The sequence below is a fragment of the Zootoca vivipara genome, chromosome 14 (genome assembly GCF_965207765.1).
Source record: "Zootoca vivipara chromosome 14, rZooViv2.hap1.1, whole genome shotgun sequence".
NCBI classification, from domain to species: Eukaryota; Metazoa; Chordata; class Lepidosauria; order Squamata; family Lacertidae; genus Zootoca; species Zootoca vivipara.
Genome location: NC_142597.1, coordinates 37,425,413 through 37,445,868, shown reverse-complemented (window position 1 = coordinate 37,445,868; position 20,456 = coordinate 37,425,413). Strand labels below are relative to the sequence as shown.

The 20,456-nt window shown below is 48.6% G+C and overlaps 1 protein-coding gene across 1 annotated transcript in view; it reads right to left on the bottom strand.

Annotated features, from left to right (window-relative positions):
• The window catches only part of CCDC92B (coiled-coil domain containing 92B), a 29,612-nt gene extending 21,911 nt beyond the window's left edge, over window positions 1–7,701 (bottom strand). Inside the window, exons 1-2 of the mRNA XM_035140078.3 lie at window positions 6,831–7,701; window positions 2,069–2,225 (exon numbers count right to left, since the gene is read on the bottom strand). Coding sequence (XP_034995969.2) covers window positions 2,069–2,225; window positions 6,831–6,884 — 211 coding nt within the window. The 5' untranslated portion in view covers window positions 6,885–7,701. The remainder of the gene's footprint in view (window positions 1–2,068; window positions 2,226–6,830) is intronic.
• Between the last annotated feature and the right edge of the window lie 12,755 nt (window positions 7,702–20,456).

The window sequence follows — 20,456 nt, the reverse complement described above, 5'->3', positions numbered from 1 at the left end:
ACAACCAGAAACCTCTGGCTGTGTGTACATACTGATGCTCTTTGCCACGGATGGGAATCCAGTGGTCCCTCCAGATGTTGCTGGACTCCAAATCCCATTGCTTCTGACCACTGGCCATGCTGGCTGGGCCTGGTGGGAGCTGCAGTCCCTTGGAGGTGGCTTGGAGGGAGCGGTCAGATCAGGAGGAGGGGATGGGAGGAGTCTGGAGAGTTAGAACCAGATGACCCCAGGGAAGGTCCCAGTGGAGTCCAAAAAACAATGCTGGAACCCTAATAAACTTTGGAGCCAGAGAGGGAGTTGGTGGGCACAGTGGCGTAGCATGGGTTGCCAGAGCCCGGGGCAATTCGGAGTGGGATAGGAGGGTGGGAAATGGACAGAGTATACATGTGCATCCAACTGGCTAGTGGAGTCTGCATCACCCAAGAGATTGCAGCAGTAGAGATAGGAAAAGAAGAGTCGTTCCGTTGTCTGGAGAGGTCACTTACTGGTTTGTATGGAGAAGTCATTTTCAACGGATCCCAGTGACAGAAGCAAGCAACTGTATTGAAGCAGCACCAGGTGTTGAAATTTTGTGTCCCTAATTTTTTTTGCACCTGGGCAACCACCCCATGCTATGCCACTGGGTGGGCAGGCATGCAAGGAGGTGCAGTTAAGGAGAGGGTTCAAGCCCGTTGTCAGGGAAAGACCTTTCCCCTGTGTTACCACCAGACATGCTAGCCAGTTCCCTCCAGAGCCTCCTCTAAAAGTAAGAGCAGTAATTGGAAGAGACAAGTTGGATGTTGAGCTGGCATTGGCTTGCCTTCCTAGGTCCTGGAAATTCCAGCAAGAACATCAACCAACTCAGGGCTTGTACACACTTCTGCTTGCCCCATGCCTAGAAACCACGGGTCTAAGAGGTTCTATATTTGACCCACCACTTTCCCTGGGAAAACCCACTCTTTTTACCACTGAATCAGAGCACACATCAACTCGCAGAAAACCCGTTTTGACGTTTGCTCCAATTCAATGGCAAAGTGCAAGTTTTTCTCAGGGGAAAGTGGTGGGACAAATCGAAGTGTGGATGATCCTTCTGAGCTGTACCTTATCCAGTCCTGAGACTCCTCTTGCTTGCTGTGCAAACATACCGTACCTGGTATGGTTACCAGATTTTTTTCAATGAATCTGGGGTTACTTTTTTTTTTTTTGAAGCTGAGTAGCAACATGGGGTCACTAGTGGGGATGGTGGGGTGGGGTTTTTCTCAGAAGGGTGGTAGGAGATGGGTGATTGACTCAATGGGAATGGTAAACCTGTTGACTGTTAACGACTGCAATTAGTCCTACAGGAAAAAGAAAGGAATACCGTGTTTCCCCTTTTTTAAGACACCGTCTTTTTACTTTTTTTCCACAGGGTGGCTTATTTTCAGTGGGATGTCTTATTTTTTTATTACGGTTTTTACGGTACCTTATGGTCTCCTCGCCGGGCCAGGCCGCTGGCTCGGGGCACTGCTGGGCGCTTTGAGGTGCTGGACGCTCCGCCCGCTCCAGCAGCCATTTCCAGGAGGCAGGAAGGCAGGCCTCCTCGGCTGGGCGGAGGCAAGGCTGCTGGCTCTGGCGCTCCGCCTGGTGCTGCTGGGCGCTCCGCCCGCTCCAGCAGCCGGTTCCAGGCGGCGGGACAGCAGGCCTCCTCGGTTGGGTGGAGGCGAAGCCGCTGGCTCTGGAGCTCCGCCCGGCACTGCTGGGCACTCTGTGTGCTCCAGCAGCCAGTTCTGGGTGGCGGGACAGCAGGCCTCCTCCTGCTGGTGCCACAGCTGGTATGCTGGGTCCCACTGGTTGGCTGGGGCGTATGTCTTATATTTTGCAAAAGGTTAAAAATCCTGCCATGGCTTACTTTATGACTACGCCTTAAAAAAGGGGAAACACGGTAGTATCTTGGAGTTCAAGATCTCCCTCCAGTGAGAGACGGGGACACCCATAACTTCTGGAAGCCCACAACTCCTGCCAGACCCAACCTGCATGGTCTGTGTGGTCAGGGAGCCCCACGAGACTTGGAGGGCCACCGGTTCCCTGCCCCACAACCCGCTCAGCTCACCTGTGCAGTGCTTCTGTAAGTGCAGGATCTCCAGGTGCAAATCGTGGAGGAGTTCCATCTGCTCCTTCTTCAAGAAGGCGATGTGTCTTTGCACACTTTGGATATGGTGCTCCAGGGACAGGGTCTCCATCGCAACACAGTTGTCAACCGTCAGAGCCTAGAGGGAATTAGAAGTGGATTCGTGAGTTGCCCTCACGGCAATCGTCGCTTGCGGGAAGAGGGAGCTGCTGCCGCTCTCCAAACACCCTCTGTCAAGCGTTTCCTGTAGGTTGATGTCCCGAAAGACATTGGCTTTAAACACATCAAGCAACTGCTATATTTGAATATATTTGTACGTTCCACCTGTTTGAATAAAAACAAATTAAACAGGGTGTTGTTCTTGTACAGAGCAGAACCATAGAATCGTAGAGTTGGAAGAGGCCATGAGCGTCATCTAGTCCAAACCCATGTGACACAGGAATCTTTTGCCCAACATGGGTCTTGAACCCACAACCCTGAGATTAACAGTCTCACGTTCTGCCAACTGAAATCTATGACCTGGAAGACCAAGGTTTGAATCCCAACTCAGCCATGAAGCTCACTGGGTCACCTTGGGCCAGTCACAATCTCTTAACCTAGCCTACCTCGCAGGGTTGCTCTGAGGATGGAATGGGGAGGAAGTGAACCAAATGCACCACCTAGTTCTCCTTAGAAGATAAAGGTGGTTTATACATGCAAAAAATAAAAATAAAACAGCTCTTTTTTAAAATTCCAAATATGGTGTTTAATTAGACACTGAATGAGAAATCTAGATGATTCACAGAATTGTAGGTTAAGTGATTTTCAACACGATTCTGTTGAAGCAAGTCCCATTTTCAGCTGGGCTTACACCTAGATATGCGCTCAAAGAATTGCAAAGTGGCTTCAAAGCCTATTTATGCAACTCCTTCTGCTAGGCACTCAGCTGAATACATGGTATCCTATCTGAACCTGCCTTTGAGTTTGACTTCTGAAGGGCTTGCTTACAGACCCACATTTAAGATCCTTGGGATTGGAGGGCGTGAGACACAGGGCTTCTTGGGTGGTGGCTCCATGTTTGTGGAACCCCTTCCCAAGAGAGATACATTTGGCCCCATCTACAAGGGTTTTTAAACAGGGCTTAAAAATCCATCTCTTTTGGTTTCCAGCTGAGATGCTGGTCTGAATCTAGAAACAATTTAATGATAGTGTTGCTGGTGTTAAACCACTTCACTGTTTCAGCTAATGTTACACGAGTGCCCTGCTGCCATGTGAAACTTTTAAAACACCTATTTCAAAGGACTAGATTTTTATTAGAATATGATTATGTAGTTTTATGTGGTTTTTAAAGTGGTTTTTAAAAAGATGGCCCAGGAGCACAGAAACACAGAGAGCTAGCTGCCTTATACAGTCAAACTAGCGGTCCATTTAGATCAGTAATGTTGGCACTGACTGACAGCATCTCTCCAGGGTTTCAGGCAGATGTCTTCCCCGACCTTACCTGGGGATTGACCCCAAGACCTTTTGCTTCCACATATGCTTTATCACTGAGCCTCTGAACTATTTCAAAAAAACAACTAACCAACCAATGAACCTCTGGCAGATATTTCTGTCTGTGCTCCTAACGCAAATAAATTAAATCAATGATGCTGAACAATGTCCCCAAGAAAAGATCTGGGCATAGCTGCCAAGTTATCCCTTTTTTTCAGGGATTTTCCATTATGCTGAATAGGCTTCCTCGTGAGAAAAGGGAAAACTTGGCAGCTATGGATCTGGGAACCTCATAAAGGACACCGATTCGTAAGAGAGGGAGCAGTGGAATGTTATATGCCTACTCAGAAGTAAGCCCCATTGAGTACAATGGGAATTGGTTACGTGCTTCTGGAACTGCGCCCTTCAGACACTGAGATCTTGCTTTTCCGCTGGTGCTATTAAAAGTGGCTTACTGTTTTGTTTTTTTAAGGAAAGATTTATAAACTAAACAATAAACGAACAAACAATGAGCAAACTCAGGTGCTTTTCCCTTGCGGGTTTCGGCAATTGCAAAGTAGGTAAAAATGCATTAAGGAGCATTGAGACTATACACCCAAGAGAATACAGTGATGCTCTCTAGGTACTTAACTAAAATCAAGGGAAGTGCCAAGTAAACATCTCTAGCAAGAATGTTTATTAGTAGTATTAGTATTAAAACAGGGAGGTTCTGCTCTTGATCTGCCCACCTAACCTCTAACCAGTGGAGGCTTGTCTGTAAGGGCACCCGGGGCGCTGCCCACCAGCATCAGTCTGCCCTCAGCCACCCCCATCTGCCTGCCTTCTCACATGCAACCAGTCCAGAAGGTGGCCCTGGCCTTGCCTGTCAGATTTCTGCTCTGTTGCCCCTGCAGCACTCAGCGGGGAGGGATGGAGCCCAAACTAGAATCAGTTTGCTCTGCTTGTCATTGCCTCTGGCGCCACCTACTGTTCGGCTCCCTGCCTTCTGCCCTATCGCTACCAATGGGCGCTTGGGAACCAAACCAGGGCTTCTGATTTATTATATTTCAACCAGGTTTGTAGGAAAGAAGGGGGCCCTTTCATGAGAAGAAAGGCATGTGGGTCAGAGGGAGAGTGACTGTGGAAAAGAGGAACCAAGGTACACAGGAAGTTGCCTCACATTGAGTCAGACCACTGGTCCAGCTAGCCCTATATTGTCTACACTGACTGGCAGTGGACCTGCAGAGTTTCAGACAGGGTTCCCCTTGACCCCCAGTGGGAATCCTACCTGGAGATGCCAGGAGATGGAACCCGGGACTGTCTGGATGCAAAGCAGATGCTCTTCCATTGAGGTACAACCTTTACTATAGAACAGATCTGCGATTCCACAGCCGTACCACAGAAGCACAACATTTGCTCTGGAGATTCATCTTCTCAGGACTTTTGGTCGTTTTAGGATTACACAGGCAGGCCGAGTTGCCTGCCAGAGCAGAGGCGGCTATTGATCTGCATGGACCAATGATCTGCCTTGGTATATAAACCAGCTCCCTTATATGGGAAGTGTTTCCAGTTCCTGGGGAATGCAGTTTTCCTTGGTATCTTCCAACTCAAGAGAAATTGCTCCCAGTGGCATTTTTACTAGACAAACTCAAGAGAGGAAGCCTCGGTTTGTGTGTCGCAGCAAAGTCCAGCTGTTGAGTCTGATGAAACTTTTAAAAGGAAGAGGTTGATGGTGGCGTCACCAGCATGTGTGGGGGTCACAGCCCACATTGTCAGAGGCAAAACGTAACCCCTCCTCCTGTGGATACACAACAGTCTAGAGCACAATCTACCCACTGAGTCCTAAGATACAGGTTGCCCACCCAGAAGCGACCCAACGGGACATAGGAAGCTGAGTGGGATCATCAGCTCAGTATTGTCTGCAGCCAGTGTGGTGTAGTGGTTAGAGTGTTGGACTAGAACCTGGGAGACCAGGGTTCAAATCCCCACTCAGCCACGAAACTCCCTGGGTGACCTTGGGTCAGTCACAATCTCCCAGCCTAAGCTCTACGTCGCAGGGTTGTTGTGTGGATAAAGCGGGGAGGAAGAGAGCCATGTACTGTATCCCACTTTGAGCTCCTTGGAGAGAAAGGTGGGATATAAATACAGGCAACAAATAAATAAATTCCCAGACTGGCTTTCCATGGTTTCAGGAAGGGGACATTCCCTTCCCCACCTGGATATGCTGGGGATAGAAGCTGGGACCTTCTGCACGCACAGCACATGCTGAACCCCTGACCTATGGCCCTTCCCTGTAGTTTTGACCTCTTCTCCGGATGTTTGCCCAACTCATAGAGTTGGAAAGGACCTTGGGAGGTCTTCTAGCTGAACCTCCACCCATCATTGCAGGTCAGAAGGGCAGAAGGACCAGATTGAGTGCTCAAGTGGTACGAAGGCAACACTTTAAGGGGGGGGGTGAAGAAGCTGACAGGCAGTGCCACCCCCTGGGCTGAGAGTAAGTAAGGAGGCAGGCAGGTGGGGGCTGGCTGAGGGAAGACACTCAGGTTGGTGGGGGTAGAGCCCCCATTGCCCAAATGGACCAGCCTCCGCTGGGTATTTGACCTCTGAGCCACCGCTGGGCACCGACTCTTTCATTCTTCTCTGCAGCTGGAGAGGAGAACACTCCAGTGTTTGCACTAAGGGAAACTGAATTGCTGCTTGCTTGTTTCTGCCTAGGGCAGCTGCCTTTGAGCATAAGCAGAGTGCATTTTCTGACCCTTCCCACCCACTCCAATCTGGGCTTAAAAAGGCTCCTCCAAGCCTGAGGAGTCCCCATCTCTGCTGCCCCGAAACTCAAAACCTCCCTTTGTTGAATTTAGGAACACAGTAAGTGTCTTATACCAAGCCAGACCATTGGTCCATTCAGCTCAGGATTGCCAACACTGACTGGCAGCCTCTCTCCATGGTATCAGGTAGGGGCTATTCCCAGACCTACCTGGAAATGCCAGGGACTGAACCCTGGATGCTCTTCTGCATGCTCTAAACACTGACCTATATTGCCCTTCTCCTGAAATTAACCAGAGGTGGATGAGTTGAGTCTGTGCCATGGATTCCTGGCACCAGCAGGCGGTTGGACTAAATGACCTCTGGGGGACCCTTCCACCGCTCTGATTCTAGGACTGCAAAGCAGCTCTGCTCCCTGACCCTGACCCTTTTGAAAAACAACAACCAGCCAATCTACAAACTTCTATTATTTAGCAGGGAGCCAGTGGGAAAATTCTCCCCCCCCCCCTTTCCAACGCCTCGCTTTCCTTACCTGGGCAAAACGAGGAGGCGACAGCACGAACTGGTGGCTACGACTCGGTGTCATCAATGGAGGGAGATGCCAAGGCAAGGAAGGGCGAACAGGTTGGGTCCTCGTCACCCCTGGAGGGTTATCCAAACGCTCCCCTCCTCCGTGTCAGCCACAAACACCCGGCGGGGAGGGGGGGCGCGAGGGAAGGAGGTATTAGGGAGGGAGGCGGGAGGGAATGGAGGGGGAAGATTCCCCTCCCGCCACCCCTCGCGCCCCCTTACTGGGTTTTCTCCTCCTCTTCCTCCTGGATCTCCTTCAAAGCCTCCTGGCGCAGTGGACACACAAGGGCACCCGTCCCAAAGTTGCAGACTCCATGCTAGCTCTCTCGGCTGCTTCTTCCCCGTCTCCCCGGTCCCCGTCCTCCTCCTCCTGCGCCCTCTTGGCAAAGCTGGGGAGGTGATGGTGATTGTGATGGAAATGGTGGGCGCCGGAGGTGGTTTGCAGCAGGCCCTGGCAGGTTAGAGGAGAAGCAGAGGCGAGCGAGGGAGCGAGCGAAGGCGTAAACACAGAATAACGTGACCGGAACTGGTGAGATCAGTCTGGGTTGGCTTGTACAGCAACAGCAGCAGTAGCAGCAGGGAGAGGAGGAGGAGGAGGAGGAGGGAAGAGGGAGATGGCTCCCCTTGACAACATCCAGCCGATGAAATCACCTCTCTGTGCCTCCCCCTGGGGACTCGGCCATGGCATTGGAGGCTGCTGATTCAGCACAGAGCCAGGGGAGAGTTGATGGAGACTGGGGTGGCGGTGGCGTCAGAGACCCACCTGGGGAACAGAGGCGGAGACATCTATTTTAAGCCAGACCTCCTCCTCCTCTTTCCCTCCTCCTTGCTTTTTCCTGCAGCTCTCTGAGATCCCAGAGCAGGAAGCGGAGCACCCAATCGGCCAATCGGGTACTTAGAGGAAGCCCACAGGGAGGGCTTGAAGGTAATAGCCCTGGATCATTTGCTGGCCTCCCAGTAGCGGACATTCGGAGTTATGCTCCTCCTCTACATGGAGGTTCCACCTTCGGCCAGGCAGGCTGTTCTTCTCGCGCAAAGCAGGGCTACAGCTGTTTATATATGAGTTACCTGAAATCATAGGAGCCTACTCCTAGGGGTTAAGGTCCCATTCCCCCCCCATAAAATATTTTTGGGGGCACCCCAATGTTGATGATGATTGCCATTCAAACGGTGTGTACGCACTGCATCTTGTGATTGATTATGCAGGGTGGGGATTACCTGCCCCCCCATTTTATTCAAGTTGGCATATCTGCTTGAAATGGTCAAGTTCCAAGCAAAGGTGACTTGTACTTTGTCACTGGGTCCAAAGATGCAGCCAAACTGAGATGCTTTAAGCTTCGTTTCATAGAATCATGGAAACAGGGAAGGGACCATGAAGATCATCTAGTCCAACCCCCTGCAATGCAGGAATATGCAGCTGTCGCGTACAGGGATCAAAGCTGCAGCCTTGGCGTTATCAGCACCACACTCTAACCAACCGAGCTATCCATTTTGCTTAAAAAGTTGGTTTGGCGCCCAAGCCTGAAACTAAGAAGCAAGATACAATATGTTGGCTTTTAAGTGCCCCAATTCTCTTTTAATGTTTGCTGGGCACAAGGTGCCCAGAAATAGGTAAGATTTTGAGTTGCACAGAAATGAAGAAAGCTCTGGGACGTGAAAGCTTACATCATAAGCAAGCATTCACCCACCAAATGATAGCTTTGTCAATGTTTATATGCAGAAGCCCACCGTGGTGTAGGGCTTAGACCAGCCTTTGCCAACCTAGCACCCTCCCAATGTCATTGGACTGCAACTCCCATCAGCCCCAGCAAGCATCGCCAATGGTCAGGGATTATGGGAACAGGTAGGTAGCCGTGTTGGTCTGAGTCGAAGCAAAATAGAAAAATTCCTTCAGTAGCACCTTAAAGACCAACTAAGTTTTTATTTTGGTATGAGCTTTCGTGTGCATGCACACTTCTTGGGAGTTATGGTCTGACAGCATCTGGTTGGAAGGGAGGATCACATGCACTGCTCTGAGTGTGGTGTGGTGCTTCAAAGGCCAACAGATTTATACCGGTAGCAGCAGAAGCTTTCACAGGCCAGAGTCCACTTAATCAGGCTAGCAGAGCAATCTCACTGGTAAGGAGCTGGCCATGGTGCTGAACTCCAGCAAATGCAGTACCCCATCCTTCTCCCCACACTGTCAAACCTTAGCAAAGCATGGTTGCTCATAAACACAACTATTGCCCATTGCTTCCCTCTTCCATATGTAAATTGCATTTAGTAGTTCAAGGTCTAAATCTTGCTTAGAATAAACAGTATTAACTTCTGGTCTGGATGGTAACTGTGGAGCCTGGCTGTCCAACTACTTTGTGGGTACCACCCAGTATATCAAATGTATGCACCAGGTAGGGCTTGGTGTTGGCACAGGCTGGGGTGAAAAATGGAACAGCAGGGATGGTTTTTACTTTATCATTTTCCCCAACTCTACACAAAAAAGGAGAGCTGTAGCCTTGGTAGCAGAGCACCTGCTTTGCTTGCAGAGGGTTGTGTTCAGCTAAGTTCAACTTAGAATAGACCCATTGAAATCAACAGAGCCAAGTTAGTCATACTCCTGATATTCAATGGGAAACAACCCAATATGAGATACAACCCAATATGGGAGACAACCCAATGGGTGGCATTCAATGCTAGCCCTACTCAGAGCAGACCCAGTTAAGTGAATAGACATGACTATTAGGCATGACTTCTCTGGTCCTGCTTACAGGTTTCCCACAGGCATCTGGGTGGACCCTTTGAGAACAGGATGCTGGACTAGATGGGCCATTGGCCTGATCCAGCAGGCTTTTCTCATGACTAACTTAGGTTCATTAATTTAATTGGGTCTACTCTCAGTTGTTGGCATCCATCTGTCTTGAGAGACAATGGTGTGTGCCTCTGGGGGTAAAGTCAAATCACTGCATTAGCAACACTCGCCAGGGTGCAAGCCAGGGCAGTGTGTATGGAGGTCCTGGGCCACCCAAACGACAAGACTCCCCTCTTGGCCTCGCTGATGTGGTCCAAAGGAAACCAGACCAATACATTTGGCACCGGCTTGGCTTCAGGAGTTGAGGCATACAAAGATGTCATCCAACCATCTTAGGGACTCCACTCTGGATTTGTGTAGCGTTTACTCCTACTCTCCTGAAGATATCCCACAAGGCAGCAGAGGTTATACTCTCAGTAGGACTTAGTTAAATGGCACCCGTTGTCTTCTAGGGCCAATGTTAGAAACTAGAGAAGAATATTCTGAAATATTCTTTTTATTTCATTTCAAAGAGTTATCTGAGAAAGCTAATAGATACGGAGGCAATTGCAAACGAAGGTGAAGGGTTTGCCTATCGCTAGTAGTGTGTCAACACAAGTGGAATGTTAAGGATCATGCTTTGACTGCCTTCGGTTTGCATTTGGTTGAAAAGAAGGAAAGAACGAAAAGCATCACCAGAAGTCATGTTTATGTGGCATGAAATTTGAACTTCTTCTGGCACAGATTATGAATAGTTGAAGCTCTGTGTTCTTAGGAAGTGTCTCTCAGCTCCTCTTTGTGAAAGCCTCCGAAATTATATTTCAGCAGAGCTAGTCGGACAAGGGACATATGATTTTTTTGAATAATTTATTTCACATAAGCTTCTTATTGACAATGAATAATTCAACCGGCTCTATTTAAAGCTTAAGAGCCATTTCTGCTAGACCTCTGTTAAGACAGTATGGCAGGTTAGAAGAAAGAGGTTGTTGCTGGAATATTCTCAACTTCCTGGTGAAGGCTTTAGATTGCCAACTGTTTCTGAAATTGCTTGAGTGGAGAAGTGGAGAAACACATGCCCCGTGCCACGACAACTTCAGATTTGCCACATTTGCATGGGTTGTGAAAAGAGCACCTTACATTTCTGAACTCAACGTTTAGCTAGGTAATCCAAGAAATGCATGACTAATTTTGTGAACCCAAACATCTGCACCTCCATGTGCCTCTGTGCAATGGATTTATGTTTCTCAAACAGCACTTTCCTCTGGAGCAAGAGTGGGGAACCTGCCATAGCTGCCAAGTTATCCCTTTTTTTTAAGGGAAATTCCCTTATGCTGAATAGGCTTCCTCGTGAGAAAAGGGAAAACTTGGCAGCTATGGAACCTGCAGCCTTCAGTTGTCGACAGACTCCTAACTCCCATCAGCCCCACCCAGCGCAGCCAATGGTCAGGGATGATGGGAGTTGTAGTCCAGGAACAATTGGAGAGCCCACAGGTTTCCCCTCACAGCTGTTTTCTACTATATGTTTTTGGGGAATGTGCATGCACATGGAAGAGCATGCATGTGAAAGCCTAGGCCTGCTTTGGCCACATGCACCACTGGCATACAGTCCCTGTAGGGATGGCCAAGGGCGGTGGCGGGGGGTGTCTTTGGCCCTCCAGATGTTGCTGAACTGCAGCTGCCATGCTTGCCTGCCTTAAATCAACAGACCCCCATGCAATAACCTCAGTGACCCACCATCGTTCCCAGCAAAGACCTCTAAAATGATAAGCCTGTGAATATGTCTGCAAGATATAACATCCCGAGTGTATAGATGCACAAGCAGGAGTGGTAAGAGCTCTCATTTCAAGATGGATCCGGAAAACATTTGCTGTCTTCTGCTTGCAAAGAGTCTCTACTCAAAGGTGCATTAGGGAACTTTAGACTCCAGACTTAATGGACTCACAGCCTCCCTATCTCCAGATGATAGCATGTATTTATTTAGCTTACAACACAGTATAGAAAGCTAGCTACATTTGGGGGTGGGGGGTGATGGTGGCGGCTTCTCAACTCCTTCTGCAGAGTTGGACCCCTGACTACTGCCTGGAAGCCCTGCTCCAACAGGGTCACCATCTCTATTGCAGATAAACGCCCTATTTCTCCAGTGCCACAACCCATATGCACAAATCAATATTCAACCATCCAGATTTGGAGGGTGTCTATTCTTAGCTTATTATGTGCCTCGTCTGTTATGCTGCCTGCTCTTTTTGCCTCCAGCCCCTTCACCCGCACCCCCGGCAATGCCCTAGTTGCTCCCTTCTTATTCTAGGAAACAATACATTTGTGTGAAAGGAAGCGAGGGGTCCTGATCAAAAAGGGGCATCTTTTCTGCAATGCATAGCCCTTTCGGCTTTCTTCATTGATTTCCTATTGCCTGAAACACACACACACACAGCCCTCCATGCAACAACGAGACAGGGTTGCAGAAAGATCAAGGTCAGATATTCAGGGACAGACGGCTGTCTTCTTAAATGAGGTCATCGCTCCAGGATACAATCAGAGAGAAGAGAGTGGGTGGGGTGAGGGGGGGTGGGAAGAGGGAGGAGGAGCCATTGCATCACAGTCCTGCCACTCCTACAGCTAAAGGTGAATGAGAAGCTGGCCATTGTCATCTGAGCTGTGGATAATTCCTGCAGCATTTCGTGTTCTTGTTTCAAAACCTTCCACTTTAGCTGGACAGAACTCATGCCACAGAATCAGGGAAGCCAAAGCTGTGCTAAGTTGCCCATTCAGAGAGATCCCTATCAATAATCTGCAGGATCCTGGTGTGTTGAAGGCTATAATATGAATTCAACAAGTAACCTGGCAAAAGCAAGGCAGCCAGTTCAGGTGGCAGCCCTGACCATCAGGTCCAGTCGTGTCCGACTCTGGGGTTGTGGCGCTCATCTCGCTCTATAGGTCATCCGGGTCATGACAAAGCTGCTTCTGGCGAACCAGAGCAGCGCACGGAAACGCCATTTACCTTCCCGCTGGAGCGGTCCCTATTTATCTACTTGCACTTTGAGGTGCTTTCGAACTGCTAGGTGGGCAGGAGCTGGGACCGAGCAACGGGAGCTCACCCCATTGCAGGGATTCGAACCGCCAACCTTCTGATCAGCAAGCCCTAGACTCTGTGGTTTAACCCACAGCGCCACCTGGGTCCCTTGTAGGGGAGAGTAGTGATGGCAATTCCCCTCCCTCCGGCCATTTCTACTTAGCCTAGTGGTAACTGGTGCCCCTTGGAACTGGTAGGACAGAAGGCTGGGAGGTCAACAGTAGATGGCGCCAGAGTCAATGACAAGTGGAGCCACCTCCCTGTGAGTTCTACAGAAGGCAACATTAGGGCTAAGGAGGAGGAAGGAGGCAGTGCCAATCTCCCCACCCTGGACTAGTTGTAAGTAAGAAGGCCGGAAGATACGGATTGACTGAAGGCAGACTGAGGTCAGTCTTCTGAGTTTTATTCACTCTAATAGATGGGCCTCACTACCTAAGCTGATGGTCTTTCTCCTTGCAAGTAGGACAGAGCTGTGCATGTGCTGTTCGGCTTTGCCCTGGGTCCACTAAGCTAGCCTGCTGCCCTCAGTGTGGGGTTTGCAGCACAAACCACAAATGCATGTTTTGCTAGACAAGCACAGGGCTAGTATGCAGAGAGTTCTTTCTGCATGTGGTCACTTCCTTTGCCTCCTCTGTAAGAAAGAAGAAAATCATTTACTGTATTTCCTTCTGCCTGTGAGGAGGACACAACATTAAACTTCTTTGGCTCTGGCTGTTAGTTCAGAGGTACAAAGAGTGCATAGAAATTTTCACTTGAGTTTGAATAATACATATTTTAAGGGTTTGCTGACGATATATAGTATCCTTGGACACATCACTGATTGGCGTTGTACAATAAAACTGTTTTCTTTATGCGATACTGACCTCTGGTGACATAGAAGGGAATTACAAACTTCACTTTTCAAATCCTTGATGTAGTTAAACCTACCATTGAGATATCTTTCAGAGGGTATGTGTGTGTGTGTGTATCCCACTTTTCAAGCAATGTTAGAAGTGGCTTACGTGAAAACGAAATACAATAACAATAAAAACACACTTTGAAATATCAGGTAGCACTAAACCAGCAAAGCACAAATTAAAAGAGGCAGCAGAAATCAGTGATAATACTGTATATCTCTTCCAGCTGTCTTGAGATCAGGGAAGAGAGGCTTCTCAGATGGAGAAAACAACTTTTGGTCACCTTTGAACACTGGCATCCTCTGCATTCATGAGCAAACCCCACTGTAACTTGCAAGAGCCAGATTCCTACCCGAATCCGTGGCTACAGCCAGGTCATTTTAGACCCTGGACTCAACATTGTCTCTGCTGGCACTTGCTTTGGAGAACCATGTGGATTACTTCTCCTGTGAAGCACACCATTAACATTCCTCTCTGCTCCCTCCCAAAATGTTCCATGCTTTCCAATGGTTTCTACATCCCTGACAAGTTAAAGCAGGAATGGAGGACCTCAAAGCCGGGGGTGGGGTTCTCCAGGCTTCTCTACTGGACCCTCCTGCCTTTTCCCAGGCCACTCCCTCTTTCCCCAGGCTACATATGTTGCTGGTCCTGCTTTGCCCCTTCTTCAAGTGTTTTTGCCTGGCTGGAAGTTGTCCATGGACTGTAATGATGCTACTTCCTTGCCTGGATGGAAGATAGACAGGCATGGTTGTGAGTGTGTGCAGATACTAGCCCCTGCACAAAGGCAACATTCACATTAAGGCTCCGCCCACTTTTGCACAGGCCACACCCACCTGTGGCCATTGGAAGGTTGCCCAGAACGGATGAATGTGGGGTGAGAAAAGCTCCTCACTTCTGCGTCCTCACCTCCCCCCCAAAAACCCTGAACTGTTAAAGCAAAAAGCGAAACCCAGTTTCTCAGCCTTGGTAAAAGGCATACTCTGAACATGTGCAGGTTTGCATTTAAGGAAAGCATTTTAATCCTTTCCGCATCTGCAGGAATAAAATGGGTCTTGCTTTTGCTGGCCCGTGCAAAGCGGATTTTGGCTGCAGGTTTAACCCTGCTTGCTTGGGAGCAAGCCCTATTGAATTCAGTAAGACTTGCTTCTGAGTAAACATGGTTAGGATTGCACTGTTACTCAGCGATATGTAGGTGGGAACTAGCTGAATGCAGGCTGAGGTTGGTGGGGCAGTGCCCCATTTTCCCTAAAGGACCAGCCTCCAATCTTAGAGAGCTGCTGCCAGTCAGTGTAGACAACATGGGGCTACAATCATGGACCAATAAACCGACTCACTGGGTTGTCTCCAGGGCTAGTCCTCCTCAGAGTAGACACACTGAAAATAATAGGCATGGCTAACTTGGCTCCATTGATTTCTGAGTAAAAATTAGTTGGAGGCAACCCAGCATAAGGTAGATTCATGCATTGCAAGGGGTTGGACTAGATGCCCGGGGATCCCTTACAACTCTACAATTCTGTGATTCTGTAAATCTATGATCCCTATGCCCCACAACCTGCTCCTTTCTGAGTGATCACAGGGGATGCCCTGGCATGTGGGCTTGAGCTCCAAGGTCAACCTTCCAGAATGCATCCAGGCTTAACCTTTTGGGAAGGCAAAAATCCCTGAGCTTTACCTTCCCTGACTTCCACTGGGACCTGGCTTGCGTGCTTGAGGCCAGGACTGGGAGGTTAAGGCAGGCTCCCTCAGCAGTTTTGCTGCCTCTCGATGCACCAACTGAGTACCTGGTTTGGCTGCTGAGTAGCTGCTGCTGCTGCTGCAAAAACACCCTCTATTTGTCCCTGGCTGAAGGCAGAGCATCCTTGGGCTAGGTTAGAGCCAGTCCCTTTTCCCCAAGATCTTGGGAGGCGGCGGCACCATGGCTACAAAGAAGAAAGGACCAGGGGAGAAGAAATGGGAGCTGGTGCGATGGTGAGTGAGACAGAAGGAGACAAAAGTGATGCAGGAACAATGCCGGCTGGTGAGGAGAGCAGCGACTCTGCAAACTCCTGCCAGGAAGGGGAGGGTCCAGGCTGCGCCACTGTGTGTGTGTGTGTGTGTGTGTGTGTAGGATCCACGAAGGACAGACTCAGTGTTACGACACCTGCTTTGCAGGCAGGAGGTCCCAGGTCCAACCTCCAGCATCTCCAGGTAGAGATGAGGAAAGACCCTACACTTGAAACCCGGAGAGATGCAGCCAATCACTGTCGACCAGTAATTCCCAAAGTGGTCAGGACCACTATCCGGGGGCAGTGGGATTACCTAGGGGTGTGTGCTAAGAAGCGGGGGTGGAGCGGGGGGTTGCTGGAAGTACACATGACCCTCACACTTTGAGAAGCTGGTATTGCTGGACTGATTTAGTCCATTTTGTTCATCTATATAGTTGGTTTTGCGTAGATGTGCAATGAATTGTGACTGTTTTGAATTATATTGTGCTACCGTCTGCCTCAGTGGGCTGGGCTGACTGTGAATTTATTTATTTACTAGCTGGCCCTGCCACACGTTGCTGTGGCTTAGTCTGTTAAATGGGCCCTCAGAGTCCCCCTTCAAGCTCCCCTGTAGGCCCCACTGTGGTTTAGTCTGTTAAATGGGCCCTCAGAGTTCCCCTTTTGACTCCTCCCCCCACCCCCGGGCTTATCCCTGTCCCAACCCATGACCTTTCCTGCCCCCCTCCCCCCCACCCAGGGGAGCCCCCCACCTCTATCCGGCCTAGTCTTCAAACCTCTACTCGCCTAGTTGCTGCAAAAGGCCTGTTTTCAGTTGGTTGCTGTAGAATTTTGTGATGTCACCGATTGTCTGCAGCCAATGGAGAGGCTGCTTCTCCGTTCTCTTCCCCAGCATGCACTTTTATCTTTTTGGTGTGTTCTGAAACACAGGGTTTTTTTGGGCTTTACGTTGCACAGGTGTGACATCTGTCTTAGCAAACTTTATAAGATTAATCTCACGGTAGCATGGGAAGTTGTGTGCAAAATTGAACGCTATCGGTCAAGCGGTTTTGGTGAAAAGTGGAAACACACCCACATGCTGTTTTTACATTTATATATATCTAGATTTATAATAATTTTTAAAATTAGTTTTCACATTTTTGTATATATTTACATTAACCATTTCAAACATCCCAAAAAATAAAAGGTTCCTTAGAACCATCGGACTTCATACAAAGTTATCTGCATCCCTTTAAATTTCCCAATTACTAATTTTTCCATTAAGAAAAATACATATGATAAGTATTTTACATTACAAACATCTTCACATTCCTGGCAGTGATTTTAGATGTTTACAGTAGTCCTTTAAGTAATGTAAAAATTTATTCCAGTCGTTTTCAAATACTTGATCTTCCTGGTTTCGGATCTTCCCTGTCATTTTTGCCATCTCCACATAGTCCATCAATTTCATCTGCCATTCTTTCGAAGGTACTTATTCTTGTTTCCAATTCTGGGCTAGCAATACTCTCGCTGCTGTTGTTGTATACCTAAATAGTATTTTATCTTCTCTAGGTATCTCTTCACCTACTATACCTAACAGAAAGGCCTCTGGTTTTTCAACAAACATATTTTTAAACATTTTCTTTAATCTATAGATATATAAATGTAAACTGGGTATGTTCCTTTGTCTCCAATGTTCAACAAAACCGATTGAGGTGAAATTTTGACACAACATCACATGTGAATGTCCGAAGGCTATAGGAAATTTTGCTAAGACAGATGTCACACCTGTGCCAGGTAAAACCCCCAAAACCCGTGTTTCAAAACACACCACTCAGAAAAAAATGCATGCTGGGAAAAGAACCAGGTTGCAAACCAGCACCCTCTAGCGGCAGCTACACTGGTACTACACCTATAAAACCTTCCCTGTTTACATACTAGGCCAAAGCCACTACTAGGCCAAAACCTTTACAGACTAGGCCGAATGGAGGTACTGACTCGCCTGGGTGGGGGTTGGGGGGAGGAGGGGATGGGATAGGTCAGGACACGGTGGGGCCAGTCACAGGGATGATCCGGGGGTGGGGGGGAAGAGAGGGCGTGATACGTCATGGGACGGGACAGGTTGGGCGGAATCACAGGGAAAACCCGGGGGTGGGGTGGGGAGGAGGGGGCGTGATACATCATTGATTGACTCAGGGTGGTGGCAGTCACAGGGATTAGCCATGGCAACGCGTGGCAGGGCCAGCTAGTTCATTATAAATCATCTCCCTGAAAGCCTTTACCTTATTGCAAGACCACCACATATGGTGAAAAGTACCTTCTTTCTCCTTCTCCTTGCATTTCCAACTGGAAATAGAAGGGCTAACTGTGAATAATGCTTTTCATGAGATGGGAAACACCGGGGATGAGTTTATGGAACCAAGGGAGCAGTGCCCCCCCCCAATTGGGGAATTAAGGGCAAAAATGAGCAAGATGAGTAGTCTGACTTGGTGTGAGGAACCTTCCTATTTGACAAATAATCCCTTTCTGTCTTGAGCAGGCATCCCCAAACTGCGGCCCTCCAGATGTTTTAGCCTACAACTCCCATGATCTCTAGCTAACAGGACCAGTGTTCGGGGAAGATGGGAATTGTAGTCCAAAACATCTGGAGGGCCGAAGTTTGGGGATGCCTGGTCTTGAGCATGGGGCAAGGAGAGAGGTGATTTTTAGAGGAAGCAGGAGCACCTGTGTAAAGCTTGAGAGTTCCTGTCCAAAAGGAGCAGGTTTTAAGGTCTTAAAGAGATGGGGGGGAGCAGGATCCCACCTGGGACACTCTGGAGGAAGGAGATTTATCTGTAATGTTGGAGATTCAAAAATCCATCTACTTTTAAAAGAAGGTGCATAAGATGCTGCCTTATACTGAATTGAGACCATTGGTCCATCTAGTTCCATATTGTCTACACTGACTGGCAGCAGCTATCAGGGGTTTTAGGCAGAGAATCTTCCCCAGCCTTACCAGGAGATGCCAAGGATTGAACCTGGGACCTTCTGTATGCAACATGGGTGCTCTAACCACTTAGCTATAGAGCCCTTCCAGACCATAGAAGCAGTGAGCTTCTCTGTTGGAGACTTGTTTAGAGTTTTTGACCAGGACTGGGTAGACCCAGGATTAAATGCACAGCATTTCCACAGCATCTGAAAAATGAATCAGTTCTATAGTGGTGAGCTCCTCTTCTTCCAATGCAGCAGTGCAACTGGGAGGAATACCCCCCCCCGACTTTTGCTGACCAGATGCCTCAGTGGAACAGTGAGGCTGTGGGTGGGTCTTCTTACCCCCTCCCCACTTTCTCTGCCTCTCTCTCTCTTTTTCTGTACAGTGTGCTAATGCATTCACAAACTTTGGCCTGTAGGCCAAAAATAGGTTAATCGCTTCCATTTTTGTTTCATTTAGTTTTTGTTGTTCTCACTGGTTTGATATCTCACCTTGCTGCCCTGTGACAAGGTGATGAGATGTTGGTGTTTTTTTCCCCCTTCTGGGCTACAGCATTTAGAAAATTATATAAGCCTTGAAGGCCAGCCCAGTTTTGGCCCAATGTGCTTAGACCTTTGGATTGTAGGCAGGAGAACTTGGGAAGGCAGGACGCAAAAGACTGCAGTTACACTGACCACTGTGCTGGCACGTGTGAACTGCAAGGAAGAGGGCCTCTGAGGCATGTGCAGAGTGCATACCTGCTGCTAGGAACTTGCATGCTTGGTTTCCTTAAAGAAAAATAGTGGCGCAGGAAGGCAAGGGTGTGTAGGCTTAATGGCTGAAGAGTTAGAACTTGGCTCAGGAAATATGCCTTCCTTCCTTCTCCTAAGCAATTGTTTTAGGCATATAGACATTTCTGAAGATTGATGAATTCGGTAAGTTTAACGCCGTTAAATCGGGCCAGAGCCCTAACTGGCAGCACCGCAAATATTTCAGCACCTTGGAGAGCAACCAGCGCCGTAGGTCGGCTTGGTGTAGGTGCCCTTTTCATTTCCTTACACGCCATAACCACACCCACTGCTCATTTCACATCGTGACTCTGGATTGGGGAAATCTCAGGTCTGGTTGCTTCCAGTTGCAGATCCTTATAGAACATTTAGAAAGCCTATATACATTACTAGCGAACTCGTTGTTTAAGGGTGGATTTCCTGCATGTTGTGTAAAGCAGTCTACATCTCACCATTGCCAGCTCCCTGCCCTATAAAGCAATATTTCGATTGCGTAAGAATGACACACGCCTCCAACTTTAGGAACAAAGGAAGCTGCGTCCCCCCCCCCCCCCCCGGACAGGATTCTCTGTTGCTAGAGCTCTCGGCCCCATATGATTCTGTTTACGGAAGCCACATATCACCCTGTTTGCTCTGCTGCTCTTGCTTAATGCTTCCCTCTCAGTATTCAGGTAGAGAGCATCCTGAGATCAAGCGTCCTTGACGCCCCCTCCCAAACAACGGCAGCCGTGACGTGATGAATGGGCTGAATTGCCTGATTCAAGCTGATCGTAGCAGAGTGACGTGCTCTCGGCGTCTCATGCGTTTGAATGAAACACGTCTCCACCAATACAAAGGAAGGGAGCCTTAAACCAATGAGGTTCTTAATCACACCTAACAGGCACTCCCCCTCCTTCCCGTCTGAGAAAAAGGCTCCTAAAAAGGAATGCTTGTCAGCTGTTCACTCAGCGCCCTCTGCTGCCTACGGCGGGGCTAGGAATTAGGATTGAATCAAAACAAGTCAATGGGGGGGCGGCGGCGGCGGAATTTCAGGAAATCAGCTCCTGCTTGCAAAACAATTCATTTCGGTAGATTGCATTTTGCGAAGAGCAAACAGTATCATAGAGGGATGATACTCTCATCATCTTCTTTTTTTTTGGGGGGGGGAGATAATTTTCAT